This window comes from Nelumbo lutea, chromosome 2 (assembly GCF_056320005.1).
Source record: "Nelumbo lutea isolate HS-2025 chromosome 2, American lotus-T2T, whole genome shotgun sequence".
NCBI classification, from domain to species: Eukaryota; Viridiplantae; Streptophyta; class Magnoliopsida; order Proteales; family Nelumbonaceae; genus Nelumbo; species Nelumbo lutea.
Window position 1 is genome coordinate 46,139,513 of NC_142685.1, and position 14,142 is coordinate 46,153,654.

The 14,142-nt window shown below is 40.6% G+C and overlaps 1 protein-coding gene across 2 annotated transcripts; it reads right to left on the reverse strand.

Annotated features, from left to right (window-relative positions):
• Positions 1-7,364: 7,364 nt before the first annotated feature.
• Positions 7,365-12,912, reverse strand: LOC148870351 (E3 ubiquitin-protein ligase WAV3-like). Of its 2 annotated transcripts, none has more exons than XM_088968041.1 (2): positions 11,978-12,912; positions 7,365-10,305 (listed from the first exon to the last, which is right to left on the reverse strand). In XM_088968041.1, exons 1-2 carry the CDS (start codon positions 12,221-12,223, stop codon positions 8,374-8,376), a joined length of 2,178 nt encoding a protein of 725 aa, XP_088824167.1. In that variant the 5' UTR covers positions 12,224-12,912; the 3' UTR covers positions 7,365-8,373. The 2 variants fall into 2 exon arrangements, with proteins under 2 accessions (XP_088824167.1, XP_088824168.1); XM_088968042.1 differs by lacking the exon at positions 11,978-12,912 and adding an exon at positions 11,132-11,868.
• Positions 12,913-14,142: the final 1,230 nt, after the last annotated feature.

The window sequence follows — 14,142 nt, forward strand, 5'->3', positions numbered from 1 at the left end:
GAGAAAAGGTCGGAGTCTTGGAGAAGATATTTATGCTGCAACTGGAACGGATAAAATTCATTTCTGAAAGATGACCCCAATATTTGTAAAATTTACGCTTAGCCCAGCCAATAGCCTTATGGATATTCGGGGTCGCCCGCACCGTAGCGAGCCGGGTCGACACGGCCCACGCTTGCAGGGAGGGGACTGGGGAGCCCGGCACAACACAAGCCTGGGCTAATTCTGGGCTAGGGCACCATTTTCATTTCTTTTAATGAAAAAATGTAAATTATGTATTTTTTCTTCATAAAATAATCATACTGGCCCATGGCCATGCCCATGCTGGGCCCCTCCCAGCATGAGCCATGTGTAAGGAATAACAAAAGTGGGCTATGCTGGCCTGGAACAGCCCACTTTTGTGGGCTATGTTGGTGATGATTTCAATACATGGTTGATGGCGTGGGAACAGTTTTGTGAGGATTGAATTCAAAATTGAAGCAAACATTAATGGAAGAAATCAAATGTATGCAATTTTATTTATTAAAAATAATCATTATATATATATATATATATATTATGAAGTTAATTTAAGGGTCTGTTTGGTTCACAATTGAAATTGGATTCGGAATCGGAATGGTCTATTCTCAATAGTTTGTTTGGGTCAGACAGGAATGGGAATGAGAATTAGAATCAATAAGAATGGGATTTCATTCCTAAGGGAGGGGCAATGCCAGTGAATGACCATTCCAGCAGGAATGGAATGATATTCTAATTCCACCCAACCAAATGATTGGAATCGAAATAGCCTATTCCGATTCCGATTCCAAACCCTTATTCCCACGAACCAAACATGGCCTAATTTTATTTTCTCCCATTATACCGGAAACAAAAGAAGGCATTTCCCAGTAAAATACTTGGTATGCCAAAATATTTGCTGGGACCCAAACACAGCCTTAAAGGAGCGAGAGGGATAAAAGAACAAACAAAGACCCATGATTCATAGGGCAATACAAGGGTATATCCGTCTATTTGGCTTCTCCTGTCTTGGTGCCTGGTGACCTAGAGGTAGAGGAGAACCTGCAACTTGGAGCAACACCCATTGCCATAGATACTGTGTAAAAACTAAGACAAGAAGGTAGAGTGCAAATACTTATCGCAAATATTTAGAAGTTCATTGCAAAAGGGTAAAGCCTCATCATAGGATTTCTTGAATTAAAATGAGTAAACAAATGAGTTATAAATACATTTCGCGTCAGTGTGTAACCGACTTGTAACTAATTGATGCAAGTGGTAGATGACACGTGGTTAGCCAGCTGTCTTACACTAAATATTCTAACACCCTCCACTCAAGTTGGAGCATGAGAAGATGTAATGCCCAACTTGAGAATGAGGTTTTGAAATGATGACACCCCAAGAGCTTTGGTTAGGTGATCTGCTGGCTGGTTGTTGCTACTAATGTGAAATGTTTTGATCTCATTGCTCTAAATTTTCTCTCAAACAAAATGACAATCAATGTCAATGTGCTTTGTGCATTCATGGAAAACTAGATTGGTAGTGATATGGAGAGCAGCTTAACTATCACAATACAATTCCATGGGTGTTGCAATGTGAATTGTTAAATCTGTAAAGACCCGTTTAAGCCAAATGAGTTCTGAGATTGTGACTATCATAGCTCAATATTCGGCTTCTGTAGAGGATTGTGACACAATGTGCTGCTTCTTGGTCTTCCAAGAGATTGGAGACTACCTATTGTGGAGCGGCAGATAAGTGGACAACTAGCCTAGTTGGAGTCATAGAAAGCATAGACCACAAAGTCATTAGTGGATGGGATAAATATGCCATGATAAGGAGTGGACTTGAGATATCTGACCACCCGTAAAGCAGCCTGGGGGTGCTTTTCTCGTGGATCTTGCATGAATTGATTGACTTTATTTATTGCAAAACTAAGATCAGGCCTTGTGGCCGTAATGTACAGGAGGCGTCCCACCAAACACCTATATTGGGTTGGATCTGAAAGAGCTAGACTGGCATCATTGTGGAAGTGTCGTTGTTGTTCCATAGGAGTTGAACATAGTTTGCATTCATGCATCCCGGTTTCGTTCAAAATGTCAAAAATCTGTTTGTGGTTACTTAAGAAGATGCCTAAGTTTGAACAAGCCACCTCAATGCCCAAGAAATATGTCAAGGGTCTGAGATCCTTGATGCTGAAGCACTCATTGAGGTAAGATTTAAGGAGGCAATACATCTTGGATTATTTCCTGTGATGATGAGGTTATCTATATACACAAGGACTATAACAAAGGAGTTGTCTTGTTTGCTTGTAAAAAGTGAGTAGTCTGCCACTGATTGGGTAAAACCGGCGTGCAAGAGTGCGTAAGTCAATTTTTTGAACCACATCCGTGAAGCTTGTTTGAGGCTGTATAAGGATTTTTAGAGTTTACAAACGCGTTGATCGCCACCTTTAGAAAATCCAAGAGGGATGTGCATGTAAACCTCTTCTTGGAGCTCACCATGGAGAAATGCATTCTTTACCTCAAGTTGATGAAGTTCCGAACACTTGGCAACAACCACTGTGAGTAAGCAACGAACAATAACAATCTTTACTATAGGTGCAAAGGTATCATGGTAGTCAAGGCTTCGACTTGATTGTAAACTTTTGACACCAAACGGGCCTTATAACTCTCAATACTATCATCAACTCTCAACTTGATCTTATAGACCCATTTTGAACCTATGGCCTTCTTTTCGAGTGACAAGTCTACAAGTGTCCATGTGTTATTCCGCTCAAGTGCTTCAATTTTGATGGCCATTGCTTGTTGCCACTTGGGATCATTAACCACCTCAACAAAGGAAGATGGTTCTATTTGTGAGGAAAATCATAGCTAGACAAGCACCTAAGCTGGTAACCGCATTAGCAAGAAAAGGTGGAAGTTGATAGTCATATGACCGCAAGCAAGTAGAGACTTGTCGAGGACTACGCGATCGTGAACCAAGTCGGGTTGAAACTTGGTGATTTTCTTCAATAGCAGTTTTAGTTTCAGATGAGCTTGTATTAGCTAGTATATCAGAAGGAAAATGTTCGAATGGTTCTAAGCCCTCTGTTTCTGGGCTTCCAACAAGTGAACTTGTGATTGGTGGTGGCATTTCATGGTTGGATACAAGCAATTGGATGACACGAGTAGTTGATGTTGAGTGTGAAGTCTAAAATGGAAATTGATCTTCATAAAATATGACATCCTGGGAGGTAAAAATGTACTCGGTGGCTATATCAAACACACGATACCCTTTTTGACCAAAGGGGTACCCAACAAACACACAGTGTGTTTCCATGCTAGAAAATTTATCCTGAGGTTTAGGATGTACTTGTGCATAATAGAGAACCAAACACTCGCATATGGTTGTAACTTGGGGTTTGTTGTAGTAATACTTCTGACAGAGATTTTCCAGAAAGGAACGGTGTTGGTAACCGGTTAATGATGTATGTGGCCGTGAGGAGACATTCGCCCTAGAATGTGACAGGTAATGAACCCTGGAAGCATAGTGCATGGGCAACTTCCAGCAAGTGACGGTGCTTGTGCTCTGCAACAACATTTTGCTGAGGGATTTCTATGCAAGAATGTTGTTGAGTTATGCCTTGTTCAACAAATTAATTGAGAAGAGGAACATAAAAGAATCCTTGCCATTATCCGATCGAATTTGTGGAATGGAATGACCATATTGCCTTTTAACTATAGCACAAAAGGATATAAGATGACGAATAGCTTCAGATTTAAATTTCAAAAGATAAGTCCAAGTACATCTCGTATGATCACCAGCAATGGTAAGAAAGTAATGTGCACCCGTATGTGATGGAGTCTTGTACCCTCCCCACAAATCATAATGTATCAAGTCAGAGGGTTGAGTGGCTCGAGACTGCTAAATAGGAAATGGCATCCTGGACTGTTTGGCCCTGTGGCATGCATTGCAACAGTTGTTTTGAGGAAGGGTCGGAATTTCTAGAATGAGAGAAAGGCACTATGATGAGGCATGTCCAAGTTGTCTATGCCAAAGTTCTTGGCCTTTATTCAAAGTCACAGTAAACACAGTAGAATTATCTACAGGTCCAGCAGTGGTAATGTAATATAGTCTGTCCACGAGTTTACCCATCCCAATCACGGTCCGAGAGACAAGGTCTTGGAGAACACATAATGAAGGAAAAAATAGGACAGCACATTGCAACTCCTTTGTAAGTTTGCTAACAGAGAGTAAGTTGCAATGGAATTTTGGGACATGTAAAACATGATTGATGATCAGGTTCTGTCCAAGATACACATTTCTGTAATGGGATGCAGTTGTAATAGTCCAATTCAGAAGATGAATTGGTTTGGAAGAATGTAGTTGAGTGCAACTAGATAACAATGGTGTAGTGGAAACCATATGGTCAGAGGCACCACTATTTAGAATCCATCCAACGGAAATAGTGGAGTGCTTACCATAAAGATTCACATGTGTAGTTGATTCATGGTTCTCTCTACTCAAAATACCTATCAACTGGTTATATTGCTGGATGGCCAGACCAATGATAGGTGATTCATTATCATTGGTGTATGCATTAGCACATGAACTATGTTATGGAATCTTTTTGGGATTTATAGAGCGATTTGGTATACCTTTCTCCCATTTGGTAGGGTAACCTACAAGCTTGTAACATCGCCCCCTTGTGTGTCCAATTTTCTTGTAGTGATCGCAAACATACTTTGAATGATTGTGATTCTCAAAGTCTCAAGGCATGGATCTTAATACAGTATTCAATCAATGCAACAACTTCAGGGTTGGGTGGTCCTCAAAGAGAGATTGGTAGCTGATAGCGTTCTTCTTGGATTACAAGAGAATACGCCTTGTTTAAACTCAGTAGTGGATCCGATCCCAGAATGTTCGATCGAATGACGTTGAAAGATTCATTTAAACCCATCAAGAATTGGTGGAGTTTTTCTTTCTCACAATCAGCAATGAAATGCTTCAAGGCTCCGCAGGTGCACTAAGGGAGATCAATGAGACTTCTGTGTTCATCCCACAGCCATGGGACATTGCTCTACGCAAATCTTTCTTCTAAATCTTTCCAGATCATAGAAGCCAAGTCAATGAAGGCTACACTTTCGTGGAGTTCTTTGGCTAGAGAGTTGAACAGGCAAGAAACCACCATTGGGTTACCTTTAACCTAAACTTTCTCTTATAGTGATGATCTTGGTGGCCGTGATAAAGATCTGTCCACAAACCGGTATTTATTGTTTGTTCTCAATGCATTCCGCATGGCCCGTTGCCATGTCGAATAATTGTCTCCAGTCAAAGAAAATGATACAAGAATGCTCCCTGGGTTATCAGAAGAGTGTAGGTAGTAAGGAGAAGTTGGATCAGATTTCATGGCTGTCACAGTTGGAAACAATGGCGGGTGCAACAACAAGAAGGAGGAGCTCAGTGCTGAGCGACCAATGAAAAAAAAAGGAATCATAGATCATCTCAGCAGTGAAAGGCAACAATGGAAGGAATTACAGGCTTTGATACCATGTAAAAATTAAGATAGAGAGGGTAGAGTGCACAAACTTATCACAAATATTTGGAAGTTCATCGCAAAAGGGTAAAACCTCATCGCAGGATTTCTTGAATTAAATTGAGTGAATGAATGAGTTATAAATACATTTCGTGTCAGTGTGTAACAGACATGTAACTAGGGCTGCAAGTAGGGCCGGGTTAGGTCGGGTTGAGGCTAACCCTAGCCCAACCCTAACCCTAACCCAACCCGACCTTCAACCCGACCAACCCAACCCTAACCCTAACCCTAACCCTAACTAAATTCCTTCAACCCTAACCCTAACTAAATTCCTTCAACCCTAACCCAACACAACCCAACCTTCTTCCCATCCTTTAAAACCTCATAGAATTTCTCAATTTTAGATCTTAACTTAACTTTCACTACATATATTAATCATTTGTTTCATTAGTATTTGTTTGTTGACGTTATTTTTTTATTCTTTTATTACAAAATTCAGAAAAACAAGTGTTAGAAATGACTATAGTTTATTATGAGTTATGACTTACGATAGGTCTTTCTTGTGCAGCAAATAACATATATGACGTGAAGAATAAAATTTTCAAAAAACATAAAATAATTAATGTTATTAAGGTTTTAGTCTTTTTTATTAGGATTAAATGAAGTGATTATCTTAAAAAAAATACATGATACTATGTGGTGGGGGCTATACAAATATCATGCATCTAAACAAATCAATGTATGTTATATATTAATATAACATATATTTATATATGACACGTACTATTGACTTAGGTTTGGGTTGGGTCAAGTTGACTAAGAGGTCAACCCTCACCCAACCCGAAGTAAAGTCGGATTCATGAATTTCAACCCTATCCCTAACCCGAACATCAACCCGACCCAACCCAACCCAACTTTTCGGGTTGGGTTAGGGTTGGATCCGGGCCAATCCGACCCAAGTTGCAGCCTTACTTGTAACTAATTGACGCGAGTGGTAGATGACACGTGATTATGCAGCTGTACTACACTAAATATTCTAACATACTGATCCTTAAAAGAAAATGAAAATAAAAAGGGACTACTGATGTGATGAGATTCGTCGTTCGGCTTTGGAGTTCAAAAGATGGGGTAGGAAAAACCCATATCTCAGATATGGGCTTTCTATCCTATGTTTTACACTGACGGTTTTTTGGCGCAGCTGGGCTTGCCCACCTCTTGCAAAGAAGGTCAATCTGATTTTCAACACTTAATCTCATCATCGACATCTGAAAAATTCTAATCCTAAAATACGAAATTGAATCGTCCACTGGAAGAAAACCCAAATGCTTGCATTCAATATAGATTGGTTTTGACACATTTGAAGTTAGGAATTGGTGGAACTGTGCAGATGAAGTACTAATATATGATCAGGCTAGACCTTAACCTTATTCCTCCCTTCTCTTCTACGGCTGCTAATGGGGAAAAGGAATGTCCTATCATATGGACCTGCTTAACAATTTCAGAGCTTTCATGCATGTTTTATGGGATGTTGCAGATTATTCTCTTGGAGTCCAAGCGATTTGCTTCAATTGAATTTGCAAATTTCAATAAATACAAACGCGTTCTGTTTCTGTTCTTTTGAAGTCATCCTGTGGATCTTCTTTTTCTTCTGAAGCTCGGTGAAAGACGACCATGAATGGGAGATCATTGAGACTAGGAAAGCACTATCAAGAATGGGACCAGTAGAAGGGTATAAACCCAGAAAGATCTCATTGGAGGAAGAACTCAAGGTGAAATTCAATTACACCTATATATCTCACTCAAATTTGCAAGAGGTTGATATAAATAACTATGAATGCAAAAGAACTCCCCGTCGAAATGAAGGCAAGTCAAGCAAAAACTAGGATTGCTTTGTATGTATTTTTTTTTTTTTTGCAGTAAAACAATTTCTTTCTCATCTGTAATAATAAATGAAACAATAATGTAGCATTTATATTTCATGATCAGCTTTTCAAATTTTTTTGACATTCTAGTATTGCTTATCTGGAGTCCCGACTTGCAGGAAAGCTGAGAACCAATCCTTGACTGTGAGATCTGAGAGCCAATCCTTCCTCAGATGGATTTGCCTTCTTGTTTTCTTTTTCCAAGAGCAAGTTCAATCAGCAAGCACGTTTAACCCCAAGAAATGAGCATTTAGCACTAGCCATGGTTCTGGGTATTCTTGCCCAATTTTTCTAATAAAATCATAGGTTTTGAATGTTTGCCATGTGGAATGATTCAAACCGGGGTTCAGTTAAGTCCACCATCTCATCCTCTGGAGAACGGCAATTCAAACCGGGGTTCAATTTTTCTATACACTCAGCCGACATTACTGTGCCTGCCTCTTTCTTATTGTCTTCAACACATAAATTACGATGCACATGTAGTGGCAACGAAGACCAAGCAGAGCCTCTTCTCAAGTTCTCTGCATCAAGGGAACAATCTGGCTCATCTTCATACCTCTCCTTGTCTACCACACTTTTCATGCTATGAGTTGATAAGCTCTGCATGATCCCCACATTTACCAAGACCTTATACCCTCCCTCTCCTCCAAAGAGAAATGAAAACCCTTCTCAGTCTCTATGTACAAGACAAGATACACCACCCCCAATACAACCGAAAACCAAAAACAATAAGTATAAAAATCTCCTGCTCTTTTATCTTTTCTCCTCCCATCCACGCTCTTCACAATTTTATTCACCCCCCCCCCCCCCCCAATCCTCTCTTATATCCCTCCAATATAAGATTAAGATAAGATATACCCCGCCCTTGATAAAGAAAGAAAAATAAAGTAACAAAGCAAATACAGATGTGATCTGATGATAATTCCACCAGAAAATCTGGTAATATTACCTAGGCCGAGGTTGTGATGAAAATGACCGAGCTGGTCTGACTGAAGGCTGGGACGATGCACCACCAAGAGGCATGGTCTGAGAGCGGGTGAGCATGTCCAACATGTATGGTGTCTGGTAGGACTGGACAAGACTTGCACTATCAGTTGAGTCGCCACGTGCAGTCGCCCTCTGCCATGAGTGAGAGCTAAGTCCAGATAAAACATACGCCCTCCCAGATGTTTCGTACACACGTCGGGTGGCCATCCTCTCCTGCAACTCCCTCAGCTCTGCATCCAGTGACACACAGAGCCTGTCACCAGCCCGTGCTGACACGGTTTCTGACAATTCTTTGCGGCACCTCTCGAGGATAGAAACTGCACCGGTTAGGTCACATTGTTCCGCTGCAGCTCGGGCATCCGCCATTGCCTCAGCTGCCTGCACCCTGCTTCGCTGCCTGTCCACCTCAATGGACACCACCTGTTGTCCTGCAACGTTAGGCCTCTGAATTCTAACTTCTTTGCCTTCCAAACATACCAATTCTTTCGTAACGGGATCTCTATAAACACATTCCACCTTCACCAACGGTGTCTCATTATGGGAGCCATTCGCTGGTACATTTACAGACACCAGAAAATCCCTCTCTTCGTCAGCATACAAATCCCCAACATTAATAGAGCCTGTTTGTGCATCATTCATCACACGGCTTGGATAGCTTCCAGATTTTAGTGACCCAATGCGAATACCTGGGTGTACACAATCAATTCTGACGCGCAATTCCTGAACTACCACACTCAGGAGCCCTCCTATGCACTGAGCAAATGCATCCTGGATAACACCCTCAGCTTCTATGAAGGAGAAGGTCCCACCGGAAGACTCTGAGATTGAGTGCATTGAAGCGGCATCATGATCTGCACCAAACCCAAATGCATGCACTGGAATCTGACATCCTGTACTGCCACCACCACGAATCGACACTGGGAGGAGTGACTGGTAGTCAGCGCGGTGGTGGGTTCCTCCTGGGCCATTGACGGTGTATGTGTCCTGCCCGTCGGATAACAATATGATACTACCGACTGCATTTCTCTCCCTGCGGTCTTCCATAACCTTGGCACCCTTTCTCAGGCCTTCAGCAATGTTGGTCCCACCATTTGAAGTCAGAGAATTCACAGCCTGTAAAGCCTGCTGCCGTCCAATATCAGACATCCGTCGCAGAGGAAAAAGCCGACGCGCAGTGGACGAGAAAGCAATGACTGATAACCGGTCAGAAGGACCAAGGTTTTGTATCACAAATCCCATAGCTCGTTTCAGTAATGCAAGCTTGGTACCAGCCATGCTACCACTGACGTCAAGCACTGTGACAAGGTCAACTGGAGCCCGAGAAGTTTGAGAGATTACTGGCAAGGTGGCAGGATTTCTGCTTGAACTACCATCTGAACCAGGAGCCTTGAGATGGATCAAAACAGTGAAATTATCTTGGGAGTTTTCCCTCGGAACTTCTGTAACTTCAGGGTACATTTTCATCTCTACTGTTCTAATGCAGTTGTTGTCAGAAACGTCCTTGATTACAGAGCTTATCTGTGCCAAATCAAGTTGGTGTTCCAAGGGTTCATCGTCATTGAATACATTGGGCTCAGGAGCCTGGAAAGGCGATGCCATCTGTCGATGGGAGGCTAGACGTGGAGGAGGAAGTCGCCGCAATGCAGTCATCCAGGCATCATCTTGAGGCCAATCCACCGGATTAATTCTTGCACTCTCATGAGGGGGATCTAAATTCGGGCCTTGAAATGGGATTTCTTTCCATTTTGCTCTACAAACTGGGCAAATTTTGCTGCCGTGTTTCACATTAGATGCAATACACTGGAAATGGAAGGAATGTGAACATTCTGCAGTGAAAATAGCATGGCCTTGTCCTGGTTTCATGTTGGCCAGACATATAGCACAGGTCCTCTGCAAGTCATAAAGGAACTTGGGGTGAGAAGGTAGAAAGTATACAATGACGTAAGAAAGAGATGACATTCAAAAATACAAACAACAATTTGAAATAAAAAAAAAAAAAAACGTTTGAACTTCGAAGAAATATAGACCGCGATGAGAAACAATTAAAGGACCCCATATTTGAAATAAGGAGCTTTAAAGGAACCCCCCCCCCCCCCCCAATATCTCCCTATCTCCAATCTCTACTCATATGGCAGATTTTAGCCTCGCCACAAGAACTGAAAATATCCTGTCTAGTGGGCACCGAGAAACTTCAAAATTCAAATGGTTAGTAACGATGGGGGAAAAACTCCAATCCAAGGCGGGGCTGCATAGGACTTAGATGGGGCAGCGGGAGAAGTGGGTGGAATCATCATTTGAGAAGCCTAATTGACCCAAGCACTTTAATTTTTATAACCAATGTAAAAATGCTTTTACATAAATTATATACAACTAATTTCACTTGTCCTGGAGCATAGAGAAAATGAGCAAACATTAACAACCAGAAGAAACTTGCATTAGGGATTTATTACATTAAGAGGGGTATATTGGAGAAGTTAAGCAAAGCCAAAGGTGCTACTTTTTAAGAAAAGAGTAATCAAGCAACTATGAAATTATAATGATGACGATGACCTTCACGACGATCAGGCCAAAAAAAAAATACATAGCCCATTCATCAAAAGATCTCTCATCAGAAAAAAAAAAAAAAAAAAAAAAAGAAAAAAGAAAACAAAACAAAAACAAAAACTCATCAAAAGGATGAAAGATATCACGAGTTACAGTAAGATTTTTGTTTTACCCTTCACGCTTTTCTTTCAATGAAGAAGTCTACTACTGGAAAGATGGCAATTAACGATCTACGGACTTCTGTTAAAAACAATAAAATAAAAATACGAACAAAAAAGGAGAGAGAAATGCATATGGAAGAGTGTAGTAGTGGCTGACCAAAGAAGCTACTTTCCCTTCAAGGCATGGAGAAAAGGAAATAGTACCCATTACCCAATAGTTTTGTTTTCCTTTTCTAATAAGCCAAACGACAATGGTCCATAAAGGACTCTACGCTTTATCCCCACAAGTCGCATAGTGCAGGAAACTACTTGACAATGATAACCCAGCTGCTTAATTCTTCCAAGTAGGTGAAAAATAAAAGAAAGCAAAAGAAAGGAGGAACGCGAAAATGGCCTGACGAATGATTTTGCTTACGTTAAATAAATTATTTGAGAAATAAAAGAATACGAAAACAAGCAGAAATAGAAATTCCAACCAAATTAGGATTTATGAGAGGCTTGACGATAAAGTTAGATATCGATCTACGCTAACTATTAACCTCTAAACAGGTTTATCCGCTCGCCAAGAAGAAATAAGCGAGAGATTATATGAAAAGGAAGAAGTGTCAGAAGGAGATGGAAACAATAACAGCATAAATCCACTCCCTACACTCTTAAAATTTCATTGCGAAGTCCAGATTCAGAACTTGAAAAGAGAGAAGAAAATCAATGACAAAAAGAAAACACTGGAAACGTTTTGAATAAAAGCAAGTTGTCATTGAAATACTCAAGCTGGAGGGGAGAAAATCGGCTTCATAAATCAATCGTCAAACACTGGCTTCAGTAATACATAGCAAAGGAGAAGGAGAGATGCAAACCTTCAAGGACCTGCTATTGCTCTTCGACAGCCGAAGACCGGACGAAGAAGGTGTGGGCGTGGTGGGCATTGTCGGTACAGAATCTAAGATTCGGGAACCCGGTGAAACCGAGGGAGAAAGTGAAGAAGCATCTGAATATCTTCCACAGGCATCGGCAGAGGGAGAAGCTTCCTCTAAAGTTCTAGGGACGTATACGCAGAGATTAAGTCCAAGAGCAATCTTCGCTTTCCTCCATTTACTTCCCATTTCTATTAGATTTGACCTTCTATTGAGAAGAACACACAAGAAATTGGATTTTAAAAACGGTTCTACGCAAAGCTCCTCGAATCAAAGATACACACGAGTTCTTTCAACTGCTAAAAGATCTTGAACCAGACGGAGAAACATTTAAGCAGAGGAAACTAGTCGGAGAGCCTTAAGTCCTTAACTCTCTCTCCCTCTCTCTTTCAATCCGTAGCATTGAAGTCTAGGTTTTTGAGATTCAAAACCAAGAAAAAGACGAGAAAGAAGGAATCCAGGAAGCAGATCTCGAAATGCTTTCGGAGATCCTCTAAAACGAAGAGATATTATCTTCACAAGAGTATTTTGAGATTCAAGAATCGAGGTAACGAGCGATGAGGTCTTTAGGAGAAAAAGATTAAAAGAAGTGGAACACGGAAACCGAAGAGCTTTGAATGGAGGATGCTGTAGACCAACAAAAGAGCTTTATTTAAGAGAGAAAAAAAGGGTAATAATGATGAAAGCCCTAACCACACCAAGAAAATGACTAGGTCGTAAAGCATAACAACAAAAACAAATGCTTTCCTCTCTTCTTCTTGAGCTTGGCCGCCATTGGAGCTCTGGTTTTGACCTCCGTGAGAGAAGCAACCAACATCAACAGCAACAGCACAAGCCTCTTTAATCCGTTGTGACCTTGGGATAAGATAAGGTCGTAAGGGGGGATAAGTTAGTTAGCGCCTTAAAAATGTCTTTGGTTGAATAAAGGTAGAATCTTTATTCAACATTGCCCCTATATTTTTTTCTACTCTTTATTTACCGTAGATGCCACTCATTGTTCACATGTAAGTCAATATAGGAATATTCGGAACGGTCGTAACAAGTCTTGGGAACCATGGGATTTGCATCTACTATTTGTTCCAAATAATAAAATAGTAAAATTAGTGAGGGTATTTTAGAGAATAAATATATAAAGATGAAATATAAAAAATAAATCATTAAGAAGTAATGCCCCTGTGGCCCTGTGTATTTGATGGCTCGTTGCTAATCGGCCTAACCCCCTCCCGCTTCTACGAAAAATATATATATATATATATATGAACAATAACCCGCTCCCGCATTTATTTCGTGACCGTGGAGCGGTTTACAAAGAAACGGGCCCGGAAATTTGCGGGCGGGGCAAGGGGAGCCAAATTGGGTGTCTCTCAAATCTCTCTCCTAAAAGAGCCCGTTTGATTTGCAGTCGAAATTGAAATCGAAATTTGTTAAAAAAACTAAAATTAATTGAAATGGGATTTTATTCAGAAGAGAGGGGAATGGCTATTCTCCCAAATCAGAATGGGATTTCCATTCTACCCAACCAAACAGTCCATTACAAACCCCTATTCTTATGAATTAAATAGGCCCTAAATAGAGTGGGACCGACTATATTCATATTATTTTCGGGTCGAGAAATGAAACCGTGCAAGCTAACCTAACCAAAACAGAAGCATATCCAGTATCCAGATGGTCAAGAATTTACGCTACCTGATTCAAGATTGAATTTACCCCTTCCCTCTAACATCTATACCAATAAACAATTCGAGGCGGAAGATCTTTTCAACGAATTTGAAGAAACCAACCAACAACTAACAAAAGAAAAAAAAAAAAACACATTTCGTATAAATAAATGGAAAAAAATAAATGAAAACAAAAGCTTCTTTTGTGGACATTAGTGGTAGACAGAAGAAAAATGGTGGGCAACGCCAACCGTGAACCAGCATCAATATGTACTCCATTGAAATGAAATGTAAATGCACGCAAAAAAAAATATAATTTTTATAATAATAATAATAATAATAATAATGTCATATGCCTTGAGCTTCAGAGGATTACAGAATCGCTGTAGGGTCATTGTTATAACTGTTATCGATAAGCGGGCCCGGCCCATAGCTATCCAAACCGTTCAT